This window comes from Mirounga angustirostris, unplaced genomic scaffold (assembly GCF_029215605.1).
Source record: "Mirounga angustirostris isolate CCGP_5_RB_7025 unplaced genomic scaffold, mMirAng1.0.hap1 SCAF_2, whole genome shotgun sequence".
NCBI lineage: Eukaryota > Metazoa > Chordata > Mammalia > Carnivora > Phocidae > Mirounga > Mirounga angustirostris.
The window spans coordinates 121,359,317-121,382,538 of NW_026991710.1; the positions used below are offsets into that span (position 1 = coordinate 121,359,317).

The following is a 23,222-nucleotide window of genomic DNA, read 5'->3' on the forward strand; positions in this document are numbered from 1 at the left end:
GGAACTGAGAAGCAATGGCTACCTTTACAATGACCGTAAGTCCTTCCATTTGCTACCGCTTTCATTGGTTTCACTAATTTTATTTACCTGCATGCTCCCTTTAGGCATCTGAATGTGTGACCCTCTGGGTGGAATCAGAGTAGAGGCCTACAAGATGGAAGAATTTGCCTCCTGCTGCAGTTGCTTATAGCCCACTATCGCTTCCCCATTAAAAGTAAGTTCTTTGAGATCAGACCTTATGCTTTATTCTCCTTTTTATTCCCACAGCACTCTGCCCTGGGCAGATAATAGATATTCCCCCAGGCATTTTCTGAAGCTTTTTGTTTGTTGGTTTGGGGTTTTTTTGTTTGTTGGTTTTTTGTCTTCCTTTTGGCTTAGGATAAGTAAGCGTCTGCATAGAACTGCACTTTTTAAAATCTGAATTTGATGTCCGTTTACCCAATGGCATGTTCATAGCTCATTCTCCCTATCCACTGTCATCACCTTAAATATCAGCTCTGATCAGAGTAAGAAAACAGTAACAGCCTATGACATGTCGAATTCACTTAAAATCAGAGGGTCTTATGGAATCCCTATTACCTCTTGCTAGAGTAGCAAAAAATTGCACATCCGGAGACAATATAGGGAATTCTGTGTTATGTAAAAAAATATAATAAAAGCTCAAAAAACACCATTCTTCACTTAGAAAGAGAATAGGGAAAGACTGTGATCATGTGTTTATGATTGGAGCAGTGAGGGAGGGAGAAAGAAGAGAAATTTCCATTCTCAAAGAGAAGAAAAAAATAAAAAATAAAATAAAATACTACCTCACGGTTAGAATTTGTTGTATCAGAATCTCACAAAGTTTCACTGGCTTTGGTAATATGTGTTTGTTGCAATTTGGAAATACAAAAAACTATATGATCAGGTCACAGAAATGCCAAAGCCACCTATTGACACACTCTCAATCACTGCATTTTAGTAATTCTCACCCTTTTTCTGCCAACCGAAGCAAGCAAGAAATGAGCTCATATTAGAAAGAGGATATAGCAAGTCTGGTATGAAAGTGAAGAGATCAATCAGAAAACTTACTGTCAAAAGTTTCCTTCCACATTCATGTTTCCCCCAAACAAAAGGTAATAAATAAATTTTATTTAATCACATTAGCTCATTAATCACATGAAGGCTCAGCTGTTGACCTCCCACCTTTCCCAATAAGGCTGAGAAAGTAAAAAATCTGATAAATAAAATGAAGTCTCTCTCAGAATTTAAAAACAACAACAACAACCTTTAATGATTAAGAATAATGTACACTTGCGAGTCAAGTCAATTTCTCAAAAATTTCAATAAATAACATCAGGACTGTTAGCTGTACCAAACAAATGGGATTTTTTGCAATCTCTTTAAAAGAGAGAGATTTTAATGAGCTTCCCTGTTCACCTTGATTAAACCAGAATTTTAGAGAAAGTAACCTAGCAGAACTTCAGAAATGTGAAGTTCAAGTTCAACTAATGAAGGGACAAAGACTTTAATTTTCGCTGAATGGTCCTCCCATTTCTGTGTCAGCTTCGCACTCTATTAGATCCTCTCGAACAAAAGGCTCAGACCCTCCCACTGGGAATCTTTAGCTGGGGCCCTGGGCACTATTGTTGATTTTATCCTAAAGGGCTTGGGAACACATTTTATAAACATGAAAATAGAGAGCAAATAAGTGTGAGAAACATTCAGTGAAAGAAGGTCAGTGGAAACAGCTCACATGCTGTCAAGGCCCCACTGGACTTCTTTTAAAATGATGTAGGTAGATGCATTTCTGGTTGGTGTGTTTAGTCTGATAGAGGTTTGAAAATGATATTCATGTGTCTCTTCCTTTGCCTGTGAAAATAATCACAATTTCTCCGGGAAGACTCTCCTGCTGGGTTACCAAGTGCTGGGCTCATCCTCTCCTACAACCAAATACCTTATATTTCAGCCTGAGATTCAAGGATGCTTTCTTTGGACAAATCAATGTTGGCTACATGTACGGAAATTCTCCTTCCTAGGGTTACCCAATGCAAGTGAAACACTGGAATTCCGTGACACCTGCAAACCATTTCTCCCCTCCTGACTGGATTTGGCACAGAAGCATGGAATCGGAACTAGGAAGCCAGGGACCTACATGCCAGATGAATGCTATTTCATGAGATCTTCGATGTTGTTGTTTTCCTTTTAAATAAAAATGAAATAACACCAAGATGAATTTTGCACATGCTAAAATACAAAAGAGAGGACGTGATTTCTTGACCTTCAAATATATGCGAAACACATTTTTAACTGGAACAAACAACCTGGAAGTGTATTATATTCACAAATGGCATCTGAATGAAACAGTTGCTTCTGGGACTGTGAGAGACACTCCATCTATTGATAGCGAGCTCCTAGTAATGGATATTAAAAACCCAAAAGCTTTCTCAGTTGAAGTAAAAAAAAAAAAAAAAATTAGTCTCCTACAAATCCTATCCCTGTATCAAAAGATGAAAATCATCCAGCTTTAGTACGCAGACCTTTCCAACTAACCATATGACTAATTCAGCCTAAGAAAGCCACTATTATCCAGCATGGAATCTCTAATACGCAACAGAAAGTTTTCTTGGGCTCTCAGAGGGGTTCCAAGATTGCATTTTCATGACAAATGATGGTTATGACTAACTAAAATTCTACCACAAAATTTAAAGTTGACAGTAGGCTAGAAATCTATTCAGTCAGCAAGCATTCAGTAACTATGAGCCAGCTGGAAAAGACACACCCAATAAAAATCTGTATCTGTTCCGTCATCTATTCAGGACGTATTTATTAAGGGCCTACCACATACTCAGCACGGTCCTGGGAGCTGGGGTGTGAGCAAGATAGACATAGTGCTCTTCTCATGTAGAGTAAAAATGGTCTCACTCTAATACTGGGTTTGCCAAACTGTAAATGGTAGCGACATCTCAGATTGATGAAGGTGCTCTTATCTTTGATGTCAGAATGGGAGAACTCTTGTTCCAGTCTTCTCAAGGCCAAACTCCTGATGGGGTTGCAAAGAACAAATATGCTTAAAACACTTCTCTGAGTAAAAAAAATGTTACATAGAGTTTGCTATCAACTGAATGTTTGTGTCCCCCAAAATTCATGCGTTGAAACCCTATCTCCCAATGTGGTGGTATTAGGAGGTGGGGCCTTTGGGGGATGATGAGGGTTAGCTGAGGTCATGAGGGTTGAGTCCCCATGAATGGGATTAGCACTCTTCTAGGAGTCACAAGAGCTTCCTTCCTCTGCTCTCCCCCATGTGAGCGTACGAACAGAAGTCAGCAGTCTGCAACCCGAAAGAGGGTGCTCACCAGAACCCTTCCATTCTGCCACCCAGTCTATGGTATTTTTATTATAGAAATCTAAGCACACTAAAATTTATTGTGAACCTTTTTTGTTTTGTTTTGTTTTTGTTGCCGTTGTTGTTGTTGTTGTGTCCTCTGTCTCCTCTCTCTGTAGATCCAGTGCTGAGTGGATTGCAGTGGGATCACAGATGCTAACCGCAGAACACTGACTGTCATCTAGAGCTTCTGGCACTGAGCTGATCCGGACAGACATCACCGCTGTCATCATTACCGTCACCGTCACTGGAGTCATCAAGAGGCCCGTAGTGCCTACCCTACCAGTTCCATGCAGTATATCCATAAAATGGGTGTTAGGATTACCCAAATAGCACAAGGGACTCGGTCAGAGAACATATCTCAATATATATCTGCATATATTGAATAACTAATGGCTTAGGTATTTTAGAAATTGCACCCAGGCTGGCAAATGCAGATGGGCTGGAGCTGTATGAAAGTGTAATAAAAATCTAATCAAACATGTGAGCAAACTCACACATCTGTGGACAGATGGGAGGCATTATGTAATACAGGTCATTGCCACAGCAACCTCTAAACCACCCCCGTGCCCCCCACCAGCTACTGCTGCTGGGCCAGGGTTGAGGGCAAAGGGCCTCTGTGAGTTTTCCTTCTCTGTCAGCATTCAGAGAAATCATTTTTAACCTCTCTAAAATGAGCTACTAAAATAGAAAGTCTTTGACCCACACCCATGAAAATGATGCTCCAGATACCTCAAATCTTTGACCTAGGACCCAAGGTCTCACTGTTTGTATCTGTTGGTTCTTTGAAAACATAACATTTCAATGAACACACTTTGCTACTTGCCAGAAGTTTTTCTCTCTGACAAATGTACTAGATGGTAATGTTTGAGGTGGGCTCCTCAATGTAGCTTTGGGGAATAATTTCAGAAGTAGTCGAACAATCAACTATACAAACCACAAAACAGAATGAGAGATAGGCTTGGAATTTTTAAAAGGCTATATTCACCAGACAATGTGAATAATATGAAATTAATACTCAGAAATCCTCATTTGAAAGAGAATTTATGTGTGGGTGTGTATAAATTTTGTTGAATCCCAGAATAATTAGAATTTCCTCTTTCCATTTACTGACTAATCTTCAACTTGATATTCTAGAATGGCTTTCTTCCATGGATGGAAATTATGTCTTCTCCAGTATTAAATATTTAAGGCACATAAATCTGGAAAGTGGAGGTTAAGGGGAAGAAGCAAATCTACTTCGTACCATCTGAGTGAAGAGCTATCAAAGAGAACTTAGAGAAGTCTTAGAAATGGAACATTACATGCTTTTGGATCAGCTCTACCTGGATTCAGCTCTATCACTTTTTTGGCCATGCGACCCAAGACACATTCTTTAATCTTTATTACTCAATTCCTTCATCTATAAAATGAAGATAATAACAGTACCTATCTCCTAAAATAGGTGTGAGTTTTAAGTGAATTAGTGTATATATAAAGCACTTAGAATTGTGCCTAGCACCTGCTAAGTATTCCATAAATGTTAGTAATAATTATTGCTGTTGTATTTTAGATGATGGTGCAAAAAACAAAAATTCAACTAAAAATTATTGTTCAGTTATCAGAATTCTGAGTCCAAGCAGCAATGCCAGTGAAACTCAATGACCTTAAAGTGCTTAGTAAGTGTGCCAATGAGTCAGTTCTTAAAAATTTTCATTAGAAGCTGAATCACTTATCACATACTTATTGTTGGCTCTCTTAACCTCTTTTGGCCTCTCACTGCCAAAAAACTGCCAAAATGAAGACTAGCCCTGAAAAAAGGTATGTGCCTAGTCTTCCAGTATGAAATCCTAAGAACGAGAACTACAAAGTGGAAATTGACTATCAAATTCATAGGTCTGAAAGATGATTTTTCCCAGATCAGGTTATATAGAATTTCATAGATGGAATTAGAACTTTGTATTACAATTTATAGAATACTTTATTATAAAATTTTTCTTTGTAGGGAATATTAAAATGAATCCTGGCATACTCATCTCACTGACCTTAAAAACAATAAAGCGTTCCCAGTACACTCAGGGCATGTTCAGCAACTACTGTGCAGAAGGCACCGTACTTCTTAAAATGGAATGTGAATGATTCCCACTGAGGTTAGCACATTGTATTCTATGTGAAGGGCATCCCCTGGGATTGAGCTGTGCAGCAACAAACCTGGACACCATCCCAGAACTCCAGTCACTACTACTTCCGTGTATCATTCAGGAGCCACCATCCTCAATTTGGTGTTGATTATTCCCATTTTGATACTTTTATTACATATGTATCTATTTGTATCGATTTCCTCTGCTTTGGGCTTTATATGAACAGTATCAGTCTTATGAATCATTCTGTAACTTGCTTTTTATAAACTCAATATATTATACTTGTAAGAGATATTCCTCTTGACCTGTGTAGGTCCGGTTCATTCATTTGAACTGCTGAATAGCATTTCAGTATATGAATAACCAATTTAATTACTTATTGATTCTCTTTTTGCTGAACAGTGAGGGGTTTTTTTTCTTTCCACTTCTTTTTTTTTTTTGGATGAGAACATTGTAAGTATTCAATAAATGTTAGCTATTGTTACGCGTCTTGTTTTACATTCAAGACACTGGTGAGCAATATCTATTCCATGCTCCTTCTTGGGCATCCTTCTGTAAATCAGTGTCTAAAAAGCTAAAAACTACATTTATCAACCCCCCTTACAGCAAGACATTTAGGTTTGGCTGAGCAAAGGCAATCATGAAAGGCTTTCAGCATGGAAGTAAGCTGGACTCTAAATGCTGCTGCAGTTGATCCGCGTAGTCATAGAGCTACCCGATTTTTCTACACAGAGATGGCAGGGGTCCGAGTGTGCGGTCATTTTGTGAGCTTTGAGAGGCAGGGCAGAGTGCATCCATTCTGTCAGTGTGAATCGTTGCAGGCCTGCTGTGGGCTTGGAACTGGAAGCAAGTGATTCCTGATGACATGATAGTTTCCTGTTTGTGGCAGCTTCCCGCTCAGGGCAGTGGGTGGTTTGCTTCTATGGGTGGCAGCTTTCTGATCATAAAAGAGCTGGCCTCAGCAGTCACTTCTGTAGTGTGACTTTGGATGTCATACCTGAAAGCTCACCCAAGAGTCTATTTTTTCAAACGACTAATGATTTCATTGATCCCTATCGTTAGAGGAGGGCTTACTACAAAGCTTAAGCTTCGGAGATCCTCATTACATGGGGCCCATGGCTGGTATATGTTTTTATAAAAATTGCAGAAGTAAGATACTTTAACTACTCTAAATTAAGGCCATTATCTGTTCCCATTCAAATTTCCCCTCAGTTGCATTTGTTTCTAGGGTTGATGGAGTGGCCTTAGGCATTTCGGGGATCCAATTAAGGATGGGGACTGGAGGGGACAGATCTGGGGATCATATTGCAGTCGGAAGGTATCCTACATGCTACCACCATAAGAGTGAGTAGTGGAGAAGGAACAATGTTTAAAGTTGACAGAGCCAGAAGATAAGTTGTAGAAAAGTTCCAAATTTTATAGTTCATATAAGAAAGAGATTTGACAGGAGTTTTCCCAATTTTGACAATAATTCCAAAAACGGGGCACCTGGGTGGCTCAGATGGTTAAGCGTCTGCCTTCGGCTCAGGTCATGATCCCAGGGTCCTGGGATCGAGTCCCACATTGGGCTCCCGGCTCAGCAGGAAGCCTGCTTCTCCCTCTGACCCTCTCCCCTCTCATGCTGTTTCTCTCTCGCTCGCTCTCTAAAAAATAAATAAAATCTTTAAAAAAATAATAATAATTCCAAAAACGTACATGGCATTATCAATAATGAGTTGTAAAAATGAAATTTTCTAAACTATAGATAATAAAACAAAATTACAGTTACAACAAAGGAAAGACTAAATTGTCTTTTTCTTCTTTCTATAAAGTGATACTACAAAATTATTATCAAGTAAAGAGGCAATCAAAGAGTGTATAAGGCAAAAAAAATGTAGAAAAAAACTGTAAAGGTACATTAAGTATTTGATTAATAAAAATATTATTTTACTTTCTGGATTTTGTGATCTTTGTGGTAAATGTCAGCTTTTTAGAATTTGTAATTTGTGGCAGTTTCTTTTCTCATTATGAGTACATTTTGAATTTCATACCTAATTTTGTATTTGTTATGTTGTATTTTTTCCCTAAAGAAGCTGCCAAATTCTGTATTAAAGTCATGTCCCTAAAGAACTAGATCCTTCTCTGTCAGTCATAAATCAATTGCTTAAACTAGCTAAAGCAGATTCTGTTCCCTGCAATGGAATTCTAAAAGATTAGGTCATTAGTTATCGGGTATGGTTGCATGCAACCGAATTTCAAAGAAATGGACTACTGGAAATGGTTATCTCACCTGGGTGGGTTTGAAAGCTATGATAACTACATTAGCAACAGATGATGAATTATGTTTGGCCAAGAATGAAATACCTATTAAGTGGAAGGCTTGGCAGAACAGCTGGCTGCTACACAACACCTTCTGGTGAGAATGAGGAACAAAAGAAATGTGGGGTGAGCTGCCGAATTCTAGCTGCATTAGAGAGTTAATGAGGAGGAGGAGCAGGACAAGCTCCATATTTTAAATTCTTAATTTGGTGCATAGAGGATCAGAGAACTCTTATAAGTGCCGTAAAATAATGGTCCTTATACTATGCCATGGATAAGCATCCCCTGAAAGGCTTGTTGAAGTATAGACTGCTGGATCCCAAATCCCTCGAGTTTCTGATTCAGTAGAGCTAAGGTGGAGCCTGAGAATTCAAATTTTTGACAAGTTTCAAAGTGATGATAATACTGTTGGTCCAGGAACCACTTGAGAACCACTGCCGTGAATGAACGCCTTACCTCTTGGACCTGCAGGACAGATACAACTAAAAATCAGATGCAACAGGTTGCCAAAATACAACTTAGGTTAATTTCAGCCTCACTTGGCCTCTTATATAAAAACACATTAGTTAGGAGAGAGTGGGACACTATGAATTGGAATGGGACATTTGAATGGATTTAGATGTCTGAGTATCTGAACATACAAGCCCCACTGAGCTCTCCAGTCTAGCACATGTCACCCTCCCACCTCTGTCAGATAAATCTGTCATGTTTAAAGACCTGATGCGACTGCACCTGCAGTAATTACCTTGCAAGAAATGCTAAATCTTCTTATGGTTCACTCTTCTAGTCCTCATTCACTCTAGTCAAGGAGTCAGATCACATGTAAGTACAAAGTTTGACTTAGGAGGAGAAATCTTAGATAGCAAAATAGTGCTAAGATTTTGCTAAATTGTGGTAATAAAAATCTGGAGACTTGTGGGAATGAATTCTGAGAATGATCATTCAGGCTAAATTTATCAACATGGATGCATTTACTAGAGATTCTGGATTCAGTATTCCAGTTCGCAGAGTTGGAAATAATCTAAAGTGTTTGCTCGATTAGTTAACTGAACCTGAACTCAATGGTAGCCTCCACTAAATAAAGTTGAGCACTAAGAATTCCTTGATAGAAGACAGAGATTTGGGGAGAAAGGAATGTTGGGGAAAATTTAACATGCATGACTGTCTTACCCACCCATTAGCTGTGAGCCCTGAAGGGGCTCAGAGGACCCTCTATCAAAACATTGAAAATCACTGTGGTATCATTCTTTTGTAGGCTACAGATCAAGGTAGTAGATGTTTTCCCAGAAATAGAATCCTGAGTTTAATAAGGATGAAGCCATTTCAGAGCAGCAGAAACCATATGGCAATAAGTAACGACCTGAGATCAAAGAAATAGACCTACTGAATAGAAAGCAGGGCTCCAGGGATAGTCAGAATGGCTTGATCTATTCTATATATCTCCCATCAAAACCAAAAAACTTCTTTGGCTGATAAATGGAGACTTGACTTGAATGAAAATGATAAATAATCAAGGTTGCTCACGCAGTTCCCAGGTCTGAGCACCAGAGCCCCACGAATGAAGAAGAAGCCAGGAATACCTGAGGAAGAAAGCCAAGACGCAGCTGCAAATCCATACTAATACTATTCCATGTAGCCTTCCTGTTGACATTTAATAGTGTAACTGTACCCTGGAAAAAGGTAACTACCCATATCTTTACTTAAAGAATTATCACATGCCAGCCCTGAGTAAATGCTAATTCCTGGGGCTCTATATCACCAGTGTGGCCAACTATTAAGAAGGGGGATTTATTGGTGTCAAGTGATAAATGGAATTTTGATCCAAGCCCATCTCACAAGGGGCCCAGCAAGTTCTTCAAGACATCCTGTAGTTATTTCCCTATTCCTGTATGCAGGCTTGGAAAAAATGACAAGTAGGGGCACCTGGCTGACTCAGTCAGAAGAGCAAATGACTTTTGATCTCAGGGTTTTGAGTTTGAGCCCCACATTGGGTATAGAGATTACTTAAATAAAACTTAAAACAAAAAAGAAAAAAAATGCCAACTAGAAGAATTCTCATAATAACTTCCTGACCCGCGGACTTATAGCTATTATATATGTAGGAAAACCGAGAGTAAGCTTCTGGAATTACCACTCCTTACCACAGTAGAAAACAAAAAGTAATACCAAATCTCTAGGAGGAATCACAGAGATTAGTGCTACCATCAAAGACCTGAAAGACAGGACGAGGAGGATTCTTTTCACATCCCCCTTTAACTCTCTTATTTAGGTTGTGCAGAAGACATTCTTGGAGAACAATAGTGGATTATCCCAAACTGGCTTAGTCAGCTTGGGCTGCTATAACAAAATACCATAGACTGGGTAGCTTAACAATAGACATTTATTTCTTACAGTTCTGGAGGCTGGGAATTCCAAGGTCAAGGTGACCATGGATTCAGGGTCTAGTGAGAGCCGTCTTCCTGGTTTATAGAGGGCCGCCTTCTTGCTGGATCATCACATTAGGGGAGAGACCTCTAGTCTCTTCCTCTTCTTATAAGGGCATTAATCCCATTATGGGGCTCCGCCCTCATGACCTCATCTAAACCTAACTGACTCTCAAAAGCCCCATTTCCTAATACCATTACATTGGGGTTATTGGTTCATTATATGAATACTGGGGGGATACAACCATTCAGTCCATAATGCAAGCTTAATTTGGGAATGCCTCTGTTAAGCACTTGGTTAGCAGCTATAGATCTAGCAACTCTCTATCCCTATCTCAGTAAGAAGAAAACAACAGAAGCCCTTCAATTGCACATGGATAGGCATGTGCCATTACCATCTTGCCTCAAGGCTAATTAACTCTCCAGCACTAGTCACAAAGTTCTTTATCATCTTACTTTCCCCAGGAGGTCACACTGGTGATTACATTGATGACATCAGACTGATAGGACCTGGTGAACAAGGAGTGGCAGTCACCCTGAATTTCTTAAGAGAGATGTATGCCAGAAAATAAGATGTATGTAGAAGATAAATCTCATAAAAATTCAAATGCCTGACAACTTAGTTCATACATCACTGGATATCAAGATAGAATTATAAACTGAAATAAAGAAGGAATGAATAACTCCCAGAATTACATGCAAGGACTGAGGGGACTTTAGTTTTCCCCTATTAGGGTGGAGATGAGCAAGTTCTTATTTGTATGAGTGACAGAAAAAATAAGTTAGGCTTTTGTCTTGCTGTTGTTTGAAGATTAAGTCAGGGAAGAAGAGCATGTTGGTGTGTTGAATAACCACAGAAGTAAAACGCAGTATATTGCAGATGGAGATTCACACATGAAGACACTAGACAGATTAAAAACAATTCCCCTTTACCTTTACAACTAGGTTCTGGAAGCAATTTAGATTCTACCAATCAGATGAACTCTAAATTTGGGAGGTAGAAGCGAGGCAGAACCCACATTTCTGCTGTCTCTGTGTGCTCTACTGGCAAATGTGATCGTGGACTGTGTGTTGGCCAAGTCCTGGTGGCTAGTCATGAGCTTTGTAGGTGTCAAGAGCCAGAGCAAGTTATCTGTTTTGGTGATGTGATCATTGCAGGCATGGCATTGATCTGGATCCAGCAGTAACAGCAGCAGCTTTCTGATCATGGTCGTTTCCTGATTATGACAGTTACCTGCTGTGACAACTAACTGAACCTGGCAGCAGGGATCTGCTTCTGGAACCAGCAGCTTCCTGATCGCAGAGGAGCGAGAGCTCCTTTGTTGACCCAGTTCTGCGATCTTGGGGAGTCGTTCCTGGAAGCACAACCTAGAATTTTCAGCCCTCTCAATAATTCTAAAGCCATTAAACTACTTCTAATAAATGCCTTCCTGCTTAATGAGCTAGAATAGATTCTGTTCCTCAAAGATGAACCCAGATTGATACAGAGCACATGCATGAAAGTTTCTCCAGGGTATATTACCAAGGAGTGTAATTGTTGGGTCATGGTATAAACATTTTTAGCTTTACTAGATATAGGCAAAATTTTCTGCAAACTGCTGTGCTAATTTATTTTCCCGTGAGATAATTCCACCAAAATTTGCTTTGTGACACTCTTAATTTTTGTTAAATGGATGGGTACAAAAAAGGATCTCATTTTAATTTGCAATTCTCCGATTAATGATTTTTCATATGTTGATTGGTAATTCAGTTTTCTTTTTTAGTGAATTGTCTGGTAATATGGCTTGTTCATTTTTCTGTTGAATTGCTTATCAATATTGATTTATGAATTCTTTATATATTATGTACACTATATCTTTGCAGTTGCAAATATCTTCTATCTAGTAGCATGTCTTTTCATTTTACTAAGGTTATTTTTGCTATACAAAAAATTTTCACACTAATGTAGTTAAATACATCAAGCTTTTGTTTTGTCATCCATGCTTTTGTGTCTTATCTAAGAAATCTGTTCTTACATGTCATAAAGATATTTTCCTATGTCTTCTTTTAAAAGTTTTGAACTGTTTCATTTTTACCTCTGTAATAAATCTGGAATTTATATTTGTAGCTATATGAGATAGCAATGTGATTTTATGGGTTTCATATGGATAACCAATTATTTCAGAATAGTTAAGTAGTTAGTCCTTACCCCACTAACTGTAATGTTACCTCTGTCCTATTCCAGGCTTCTACATATGCACACATCTTTTTCTGGGTCTTCTAGTCAGTTTCACTGCTTATTTTTTTAAGCTTGCGGCAGTACCACAGACTTAAGCTTTATAAGCCTTGACATCTGGTAGGGTAGGTCTCACAGCATTTTTGTTAAAAATTGTTTTGGCGATTCTGGGAAGGCCAAAGGCTGTATTTGTGGACTACAAGAAATGAAGTTAGCCAATATAGATAGATTAGGGTATATCATGTGGCTCACACTTTTAAACAGATAAAATACTGCATTCTGGACACTATCAATATGTTTTCCCTTAACTGAATTTATTATTTTAAGTTTTTGACCTTCAACAGCAATAACCTTCTGTTCATGCTGGCTAACAAGCAATAATTACACATAATTCATCAAGTAGATCAGTGGATCCTAAAACCCATTTTTTTAACTTGTGCTTTAATGACCATATTATTCAGCCACAAAGAAGAAATTGTATTACAATACAATATTTTCAATCTGTTTATCTCTGGGCCTACTAATTTCTGTCAACACTAAAAAGAAGTGTACCCGTATGTATTTATGCATATCTAGTTCATCTTTCAATTTGCCCTACCCCCAAGTAACCTATTTTGACAGTCTGCTTTTCATCTAAATTTAAGAGTGATCCCCCTTTATACAAAGCACTCCATAGAGCTGACTCATTTAATTCTCACAACATGCATATGAAGTAGTGTATAATAAGAAATATAGATTTGGATTCTAGGGAAGGAAGATGGCGGTGGAGTAGAAAGACCCTAAGCTCGCCTCATGCCACAAATACAACTAGATAATTATCAAATCATCCTAATTACCCCAGAAATTGATCTGAAGACTGGCAGAACAAATTCCACAACTAAAGGTAGAGAAGAAGCCTCATCAAAGAAGTTAGGAAGTGTGGAGATGAGATGTGGAGAAAGATCATGGCCACTGCAGTGGGGAGGGAGTTATGGTCACAGAAAAGGTGAGAGACAGACTGACACATGGAAGAGCACACAAGGAAAATGAATGCCCATAGAAATTGGCTTGGAAAGCAAGAGGGCCTGAATTTCCTGAGTTCTTGCAACCAGAGGGCCTTAAAGCCTAGAGTTTAAAAGGTCACCATGCTTGGCTCTGGGGGAGCTTGGAGGGTACTGGGGCTACTCTTGTAGAAAACACAGGGCAAACATCCAATGGCCATACAGCATGGAAATAGTGATCTGAGGAGTGCCTGGGGCACACAGTGGGGAGGTTATTTGCTCTTCTTGAACCATGTCCCAGAAAGGCAGTGTTCACAGAGAGACCATTCCAGGAACAAAGGAACTGACTGGCGCCATTTCCCTTCCCCACCCATCAGCATAAACACAGAATCACCTACAGAAACCAGCACAACCACTACCTAACTTGCTTACACCAAGCCCCGCCCCCCTACGCTCTGGTGGAACTGCCCTTCCCAGTCATACTTGCTTCAGTTCAAGCATGGTGGGCCCCCTCCCTCAGAAGACCAGCCCAAACTCCTGCCAACACCGTGTCTCCCAACCAGGGAGTTTTGTAAGGCCTCGGTTCTGGTGCAGTGGCAATAGGTCTCATTCCATGAGCAGACCAGAGCACACCTAGTTAAGATGAGCCACATATAAGATAAGGACCAAACATTGCTCACAATGGGTAAAGAGAGCCTCTGCAGACTTCTGGCCTGAAGAATAAAGAGGCCAGGATGCAACAGCAGCATGCACACAGCACATGAGGGAGACACTCCCAAAAGCACTAGGCCCTGGGGGACAAGGGACACTGCACTGCAGGGCCCTATAGAACCTCTTCTTCATAAAGCCATTACTCTCAAGAACAGGAGACATAGCTGAATTTCCTAACACAGAGAAAGAGGACAGAGATGTAGACAAAATGAGAAGACAGAGGAATTTGTCCCAAATGAAAGAACAGGACAAGGCCACAGCCAGAGATCTAAATGAAACAGATATAAGTAATATGCCTCATGGAGATTTTAAAGGAATGATCATAAGGATACTCACTGGATTGGAGAAAAGAGTGAAGAGCATCAGTGAGACCATTAACACAGAGATAAGAAATAAAATAGCAAAGATAAAGGGATTAATAAACAAAATGAGAAACATGCTTGAAGGAATGAACAGCAGGCCAGAAAAAGCAGAGGAACAAATCAATGACCTAGAAGACAGAGTAATGGAAAGTAAGCAAGCTTAACAAAAGAGAGAAAAAAGAATTACGCAAAATAAGAATAGACTTAGGGAACTCAGTGACACCATCAAATGTAATAAAATTTGTATTATAGGTGTTCCAGGGGAAGAAGAGAGAAAAAGGGGGGCAGAGAATTTATTTGAAGAAATAATAGCTGAAAATTTCCTTGATCTGGGGAAGGAAACAGATATCCAGATCCAGGAGGCACAGAGAACCCCCCAACAAAATCAACAAAAGCAGATCCACACCAAGACATATTTGTAATTAAAATGGCAAAATATAATGATAAAAAATATTAAAAGCAGCAAGACCGAAGAAGACGGTTACATGTAAAGGAAATCCCATAAGGCTACCAGCAGATTTTTCAGCAGAAACTCTCCAACCCAGAAAGTAGTGGCATGATATATTCAAAGGGCTGAATGGAAAAAACCTGCATTCAAGAATACTCTATCCAGCAAGGCTATTATTCAGAATAGAAGGAGAGATAAAGAGATTCCCAGACAAACAAAAACTAAAGGAGCTCATTACCACTAAACCAGCCCTGCAAGAAATATTAAAATGGACTCTGAGTGGAAAGAAGGGCCAAAAACAACAGTATGAAGGTAGGAAACAAAAAAGCACTAAAAATTCATATTTTTGTAAAAAATCAGTGAAGTAATTCACAAAATAAAAGGATGCAAAATATGACACCTTATACCTAAAACATGGGGAGGAGAGGAGTAAAGAATGGGTTCAAACTTAAACAACTATCAACCTAATATAGACTGCTATATGCAGAAGATGTCATATACTACTGTAATGGTAACCACAAATAAAAAACCACTAATAAATATGCAAAGAATAAAAAGACAGAAGTCAAAATATATCACTAAAGAAACAAGAAAACCATGAGAGAAAGTCTTCAGAAACAACCACAAAACAAGTACTAGAATGTCAATAAATACATATCTATCAGTAATTACTTTGAATGTAAATGGAATAAACACTCCAATCAAAAGACACAAGGTGACAGAATAGATAAAAAAAAATAAGACCCATCTATATGCTGCCTCCAAGAGACTCTTTTTAGACCCAAAGACACCTACAGATAGAAAATGAGAGGACTGAGAAACATTTATCATGCAAATGGATGTCATAAGAAAGCCAGAGTAGCAATATTTATGTGGAACAAAATAGACTTTAAAACAAAGATTGTAACAAGAAACAAAGAACACTATATAATAATAAAGGGGACAATCCAACAAGAAGATATAACAACTGTAAACATTTATGCACCCAACATGGGAGCACCCAAATACATAAAACAGTTAATAACAAACATAAAGGAACTAATCGGTAATAATACAGTAATAGCAGGGGCTTTAACACCCCACTTACATCAATGGACAGATCATCTAAACAGAAAATCCACAAGGAAACAATAGTTTTGAATGACACACTGGACCGGATGGATTTAACAATATATTCAGAACATTCCATCCTAAAACAGCAGAATACACATTCTTTTCAAATGTTCATGGAATATTCTCCAGAACAGATCACATATTAGGCCACAAAATAAGCCTCAACAAATTCAAAAAGATCGAAGTCATACTATGCATCTTTTTTTACCACAATGCTATGAAACTAGAAGTCAACCAAAAGAAAAAATCTGGAAGGACCACAAATTCACGCAGGTTAAATAACATGTTACTAAACAATGAATGGGTCAACCAGGAAATAAAAGAAGAAACTAAAAAGTACATGGAAAAAAATAAAAACAAAAACAAAATTGTTCAAAACATTTAGAAGCAGCAAAAACAGTTCTAAGAGGGAAGTTTATAGAAATGCAGGCTTATCTCAAGAAGCAAGAAAAATCTCAAATAGACAATCTAACCATACACCTAGAGGAGCTAGAAAAAGAACAACAAACAAAACCTAAAACCAGCAGAAGGAAGGAAATATTAAACAGAACAGAAATAAATGATATAGAAACTAAAAAAAAAAAAAAGAACAGATCAATGAAACCAGGAGCTGGTTCTTTGAAAAGAATCAACAAAATTGATAAACTTCTAGTCAGATTTATCAAGAAAAAAAGAGAAAGGACCCAAATAAATAAAAATCACAAATGAGAGAGGAGAAATAACAACCAACACCACAGAAATACAAACAATTATAACAGAATATTATAAAACAAATCAATAATAAACTGGACAACCTAGAAGAAATGTATAAATCCCTAGGAACATATAAACTATCAAAATTGAAACAGGAAGAAACAGAAAATTTGAACAGACTGATAACCAGAAAAGAAATTGAATCAGTAATCAAAAAATTCTCAACAAACAGAAGTCCAGGAGCAGATGCCTTCACAAGTGAATTCTACCAATCGATTGATCGATTTATTTATTTATTTATTTATTTATTTATTTATTTATTTATTTAGAGAGGGAGAGAGAGAGAGAATCTTAAGCAGGCTCCATGCCCAATGCAGAGTCCAACTTGGGGCTCAATCTCACAACCCTGAGATCATGATCTGAGCTGAGATCAAGAGTCAGACACTTAACTGACTGAGCCACTCAGGCACCCCTCTACCAAACATTTTAAAAAGAGTTAATACCTATTCTTCTCACACTATTCCAAAACACTGAAAAGGAAGGAAAACTTCCAAATTCATTCTACAAGGTAAGCATTACCCTGATAAAAAACGAGATACAGACACCACACAAAAAAAGAGAACTATAGGCCAATATCTCTGATGAACATAGATGCAAAAATCTTCAACAAAATACTAGCAAATGAATCTAACAATAGATTTTTAAAAATCATTCACCACAATCATGTGGGATTTATTCCTGGGTTGCAAGCGTGGTTCAATATTTGCAAATCAATCAACACAATACATCGCATCAGTAAGAGAAAGTATAAGAACCATATGATCATTTCAATAGATGCAGAAAAAGCATTTGACAAAGTACAGCATCCATTCACACTAAAAAACTTTCAACAAAGTAGGAAGAGCCGGCATCCAGGAGCAGAGCACTTTACTCCTCCCTCAGAATGAATGGAGACCAGAAATTGGACCCTTATGCCCAAGCAAAGCAGGATTTCATCCAGCATTTCTCCCAGATTGTCAAGGTGCTGACCGAGGATGGCGTGGGCCACCCGGAGACCGGAGACGACATTGCCCGGCTCAAGGAGGTCTTGGAGTACAATGTGATTGGCGGCAAGTGCCAGCGGGGTTTGACTGTGCTGACAGCATTTCAGGAGCTGGTAGAGCCAAGGAAGCAGGATGCCGATAGTCTCCGGCGGACCCTGACTGTGGGCTGGTGTGTGGAACTAATCCAAGCTTTCTTCCTGGTGTCCGACGACATCATGGACTCATCCCTCACCTGCCGGGGGCAGATCTGCTGGTATCAGAAGCCAGGCATAGGTTTGGATGCCATCAATGATGCTTTGCTTATGAAGAGTGTATCTACCGCCAGCTGAAGCTCTACTGTCGGGAGCAGCCCCATTACCTAAACCTGATAGAGCTTTTCCTTCAGAGTTCCTATCAGACCGAGATCGGACAGACCCTGGACCTCATCACAGCCCCCCAGGGCAATGTGGATCTTGGCAGATTCACTGAAAAGAGGTACAAATTTATGGTCAAGTACAAGACCGCTTTCTACTCGTTCTTTCTTCCTGTGGCGGCTGCCATGTACATGGCGGGCATCGATGGGGAGAAAGAGCATGCCAATGCCAAGAAGATCCTGCTGGAGATGGGGCAGTTCTTTCAGATTCAGGACGATTACCTCGACCTCTTTGGGGACCCCAGTGTGACAGGCAAGATTGGCACAGACATCCAGGACAACAAATGCAGCTGGCTGGTGGTTCAGTGTCTGCAGCGGGCCGCTCTGAAACAGCGTCAGCTCTTTCAGGAGAATCACGGACAGAAGGAGGCGGAGAAGGTGACCTGGGTGAAGGCGCTGTACGAGGAGCTGAACATGCCCGCCGTGTTCACGCACTATGAGGAAGACAGCTACGGCCACCTTCTGGGCCTCATCGAGCAGTATGCCTCGCCCCTGCCCCCGGCCATCTTCCTGCTGCTGGCACACAAGATCTACAAGAGGAAAAAGTGACCTAGAGACTGCGCGGGCGGGGAGGGGGGCCTCTCAATAAATTGTCGAAGTTTAAAAAAAAAAAAAAACCTTTCAACAAAGTAGATTTAGAGGGAACATACCTCAACATGATAAAGGCCATATATGAAAAACCCATACCTAACGCCATCCTCAATGGGGAAAAACTAAAAGTTCTTCCGCTACAGTCAGGAACAAGAGAAGGATGTCCACTCTCACTGCTTACTCAACATAGTACAGAAGTCCTAGCCACAGCAATCAGACAACAAAAAGAAATAAAAGGCATCCAAACTGGTAAGGAAGAAGTAAAACTTTCACTATTTGCAGATGACATTATACTCTATATAGAAAATCCTAAAGACTCCACCACAAAACTACTAGAACTGAAAAATGAATTCAGTAAAGTCGCAGGATACAAAAATCAATGCACAGAAATCCATTGCATTTCTATACACTAAGAATGAAACAGCAGAAAGAGAAATTAAGAAAACAATCCCATTTACAATTGCACCAAAAATAATAAAATACCTGGGCATAAACTTTACCAAAGAGGTGAAAGACCTGCACTCTGAAAACTATAAAACACTGATGAAAGAAATTGAAGATGACACAGAAATGGAAAGATATTCCATGCTCATGGGTTGCAAGAACAAATACTGTTAAAATGTCTATACTACCCAAGGCAATCTATACATTTAATGCAATCCCTATCAAAATATCAACAGCATTTTTCACAGAACTAGAACAAACAATCCTAAAATCTGTATGGAACCACAAAAGACCCTGAATAGCCAAAGCAATTGTGAAAAAGAAAAACAAAACTGGAGGCATCACAATTCATGCAAAAGAAAAAAACTGGACCACTTTCTTACACCATACACAAAAATAAATTCAAAATACCTAAATGTGTGACCTGAAACCATAAGAATCCTAGAAGAGAGCACAGGCAGTAATTTCTCTGACATTGGTCATAGCAACTTTTTTCTACATAAGTCCCCTGAAGAAAGGGAAACAAAAGCAAGAATAAACTATTGGACTACATCAAAATAAACAGTTTCTGCACAGAGAAGGAAACAATCAACAAAAATAAAAGGCAACCTACTGAATGGGAGAAGATATTTGCAAATGACTTATCCAATAAAGGGTTAGTATCCAAAACATATAAAGAACTTAAACAATTCAACACCCCAAAAACAAATAATTCAATTTAAAAATGGACCAAAGACATGAACAGAGGTTTCTCTGAAGACATACAGATGGCCAACAGACACATGAAAAGTTGCTTATCTTCAGTTATCATCAGAAAAATGCAAATCAAAACTACAATGAGATATCACTTCACACTGGTCAGAATGCCTAAACTCAAAAACAAGAAACAACAGGCATTGGCGAGGATATGGAGAAAGGGGAACCCTCTTGCCCTGTTGGTGGGAATGCAAACTGGTGCAGCTACTCTGGAAAACAGTATGGAGGTTCTCAAAAAGTTAAAAATTGAACTACTCTACAATCCAGCAATTGTACTACTGGGTATTTACTCAAAGAATACAAAAATACAAATTCAAAGGGATACATGTACCCCTATAGCAGCATTATTTACAATAGCCAAGATATGGAAGCAGCCCAAGTATCCATCAACTGATGAATGGATAAAGAAGATGTGGTATATATATACAATGTAATATTATGCAGCTGTAAAAAAGAATGAAATCTTGCCATTTGCAATGACATGTATGGAGCTATAATAGTAAGTGAAATAAGTCAGCCAAAGAAAGACAAATACCATATGATTTCACTCTTATGTGGAATTTAAGAAACAAAACAAAGAAACAAAGTGGAAAGAGAGAGAGAGAAACCAAGAAAGAGACTCCTAACTAAGGAGAACAAACTGATAGTTACCAGAGGGGAGGTGGTTGGGGGATGGGTGAAATAGGTGATGGGGATTAAGGAGGGCACTTTTGGTGAGCATCGAGAGATTAAAATAAAAGCTTAAAAAAAAAAAAAAAAAGAAGTACAGATTTGGTCTTCTTCCCCAGTTCCTGTGACAGAGCTCCTAAAACCTTTGTAATATCCTGAGTAATACAGGTAATAAGAGCATCCTTTGTTAAACTTGGTTTTTGTATAGAATTCATTAAAACCCTTGGAATTTCCTAAGTGATAGAAGTGTCTATTGTTATCCACAAGTCATTTTAATCACACCTGATTTATGCAAATGAGGTGACTTAGGATGAAGTCCCAGATAGCCTCATGATAGGGCTGGTCACCAGAAAGACCAAATGATTAAAGGGTTGGAAATTTCAGCTCCAGCCACTGACCTTCAAGAAGAGGGTTGGGGTAGGGAGCTGAATAATAAAGCTCTATAAAAACTCTTGAAAGATGAGATTTGATGAGCTTCCAGGTTGGTGAATAAATCCATGTGCTGGGAGGATGACAGACCCAAGTCCACAGGGACAGAAGCTCCTGCACTCAAGGAACTTTCTGGACCTCACCCTACGTACCTCTTCATCTGTATCCTTTATAATAAACCAGGAAATGTAAGTAAATGTTCCTGGAGTTTTGTATGCCATTCTAGTAAAATATCAAACCTGAGGTTATGGGGACCTCTATTTGTAGCCAAGTCCAACAGAAGTCGTGGGTAACCCGGGGACCCACCATTTTTGTTAGCATCTGAAGTGGGGCAGTCTTGTGGAACTGAACCCTTAATGTGTGAGGTTTGTTCTAACTCCAAGCAGTTAGTGTCATAATTGAGTTAAACTGTAGGACATCCAGTCGATGTTCCACAGAGAAGTGAACTGTACTGTTGTGGAAACACACACACACATCTGGTGTCAGAAGTGTTCTGTGTAAGAGTGTAGAGAAACAGCTCTTTCCCAGAAGTATGTCCTATTGTACCATGCTCATTATACAGAAGAGGGAAGCAAGACAGAGAGATCTTAAGTAACAGGGCCAGGCCCTTCCTGTTAATAAATGGCAGAACTGAAGCTTGAACCCAGGCGGCCATCACTCTCCCTGGTAACCCCTACAATTCCCCTACCTCTCATTAAGACAACAAGAGATTCTATTACTAACACAGAGATTTATAGCCACAACCAAAGACAAGTACTGACAACGGAGCAGGACAAGGAGCTATGAGAATAGGTAACAAGAGGACATGACCTAAACTGGAGGGGAAGCAGGCAGGTAGTTAGGAGAGGCTGCAATGAAGAAGAAATATTTACACTGGAATCTGAAAGATGAGCAGGATTTAGTTCCGTGAAAGGTTTTTTGTTTTTTGTTTTTTTTTCTTTTCTGACAAGGGGGTGGGGGTGAATGCAAGAACACAGCGGTGGCTTTGAAGAAATCAGTGTAGTTGGAATTCAGACAGAGGCAGAGTGTGGTGTGAGCTGAAACTGGAGCTGTGGCCTGGGGGCCCAGGTCAGATGGATGCCCTGGCAAGGGCCTGGGACTTGATCCTTCACCTCCAAAGGGTTTTAAGCCAGAAGTAACATGAACAATTGATGGCTTTAAAAAAGTGGTGTTGAATCCATTAAAAAAAAAAGGCACAATGCAGGGGCACCAGGGTGGTTCAGCCAATTAAGCAGCCGATTCTTGGTTTTGGCTCAGGTCTTGATCTCAGGGTCTGGGATAGAGGTCCGCATCAGGCTCCACCCTCAGCAGGGAGTCTGCCTGTGCATTCTCTCTCTCCCTCTCCCTCTGCCCCTCCCCCTGCTCATTCTCTCTCCCTCTCTCTTTGTCTCTCTCAAATAAATAAATAAATCTTAAAAAAAATTAAAATGGCACATTGCTAGAATTTCATAGTTCCTAATTGCCTTTGTTAAAATTTTTCTGAAATGCTATAAATTTATCATCAAAACTTAAATTTAGCACAGACCATAATAACAGAGACCAAAGAGCATAACCTTTGGAGAATTCATATTATACTTTCATCCCAACTGTTCAAATTACTGTGTGATTCGAGGCAAGTTACATCATTGTTATGTGTCTCAACTTCCTTATCAGTGAAATGGGAATAATATTTACTTATGGGTGTTTCTTACTATCATTTATCTATCAGCAGGAGCCCTCTAAAACTTAAAAATCTGGTTGAATTTGGCCCAACTCTCTAACCCCTGATTAAAAGCCCTTCCTACAACTTCCTGTAACTTCCGGCGGCTCAAGGCCTTAATGATCTCCATTTCTCTATTTCTGCACCCACCAGGCTACTTCAGCATATCCATATGAAGGGAAGCCTGGCCCCTTCACGGGCTCACCAAGTTTCCGGACCCAGATATTGCATAACTTGCACAAATGTACTCGAGATGAGGAATGTACTCGAGATGGGTGCTGCAGTCTCCCATCACCTCACTGGTCCCATGTCCTGTTTTCCTCTCTTCCTAGTCCCCTTTCTGTCTGGCTCAACAACAACCAAAACGCTGCCTCGCTTACTAAGAGTGACCCGGCCCATGCCTCCAACTTCACTGTCTCACCATTATTAGTAATTGCAGTATTTTCCTAGCA

The 23,222-nt window shown here is 39.4% G+C and overlaps 2 protein-coding genes across 2 annotated transcripts in view; one reads left to right on the plus strand and one right to left on the minus strand.

The window, feature by feature from the left end:
• ANAPC10 (anaphase promoting complex subunit 10) overlaps positions 1–23,222 on the minus strand; it is a 224,621-nt gene that overhangs the window by 41,034 nt on the left and 160,365 nt on the right. The gene's annotated exons all lie outside the window — the stretch shown is intronic.
• On the plus strand, positions 17,635–18,731 carry LOC123848200 (farnesyl pyrophosphate synthase-like). Its single transcript, XM_045880379.3, is given in 2 exon segments — positions 17,635–18,070; positions 18,073–18,731. Coding segments are annotated over 2 exon segments (1,059 nt in total). The 5' UTR covers positions 17,635–17,670.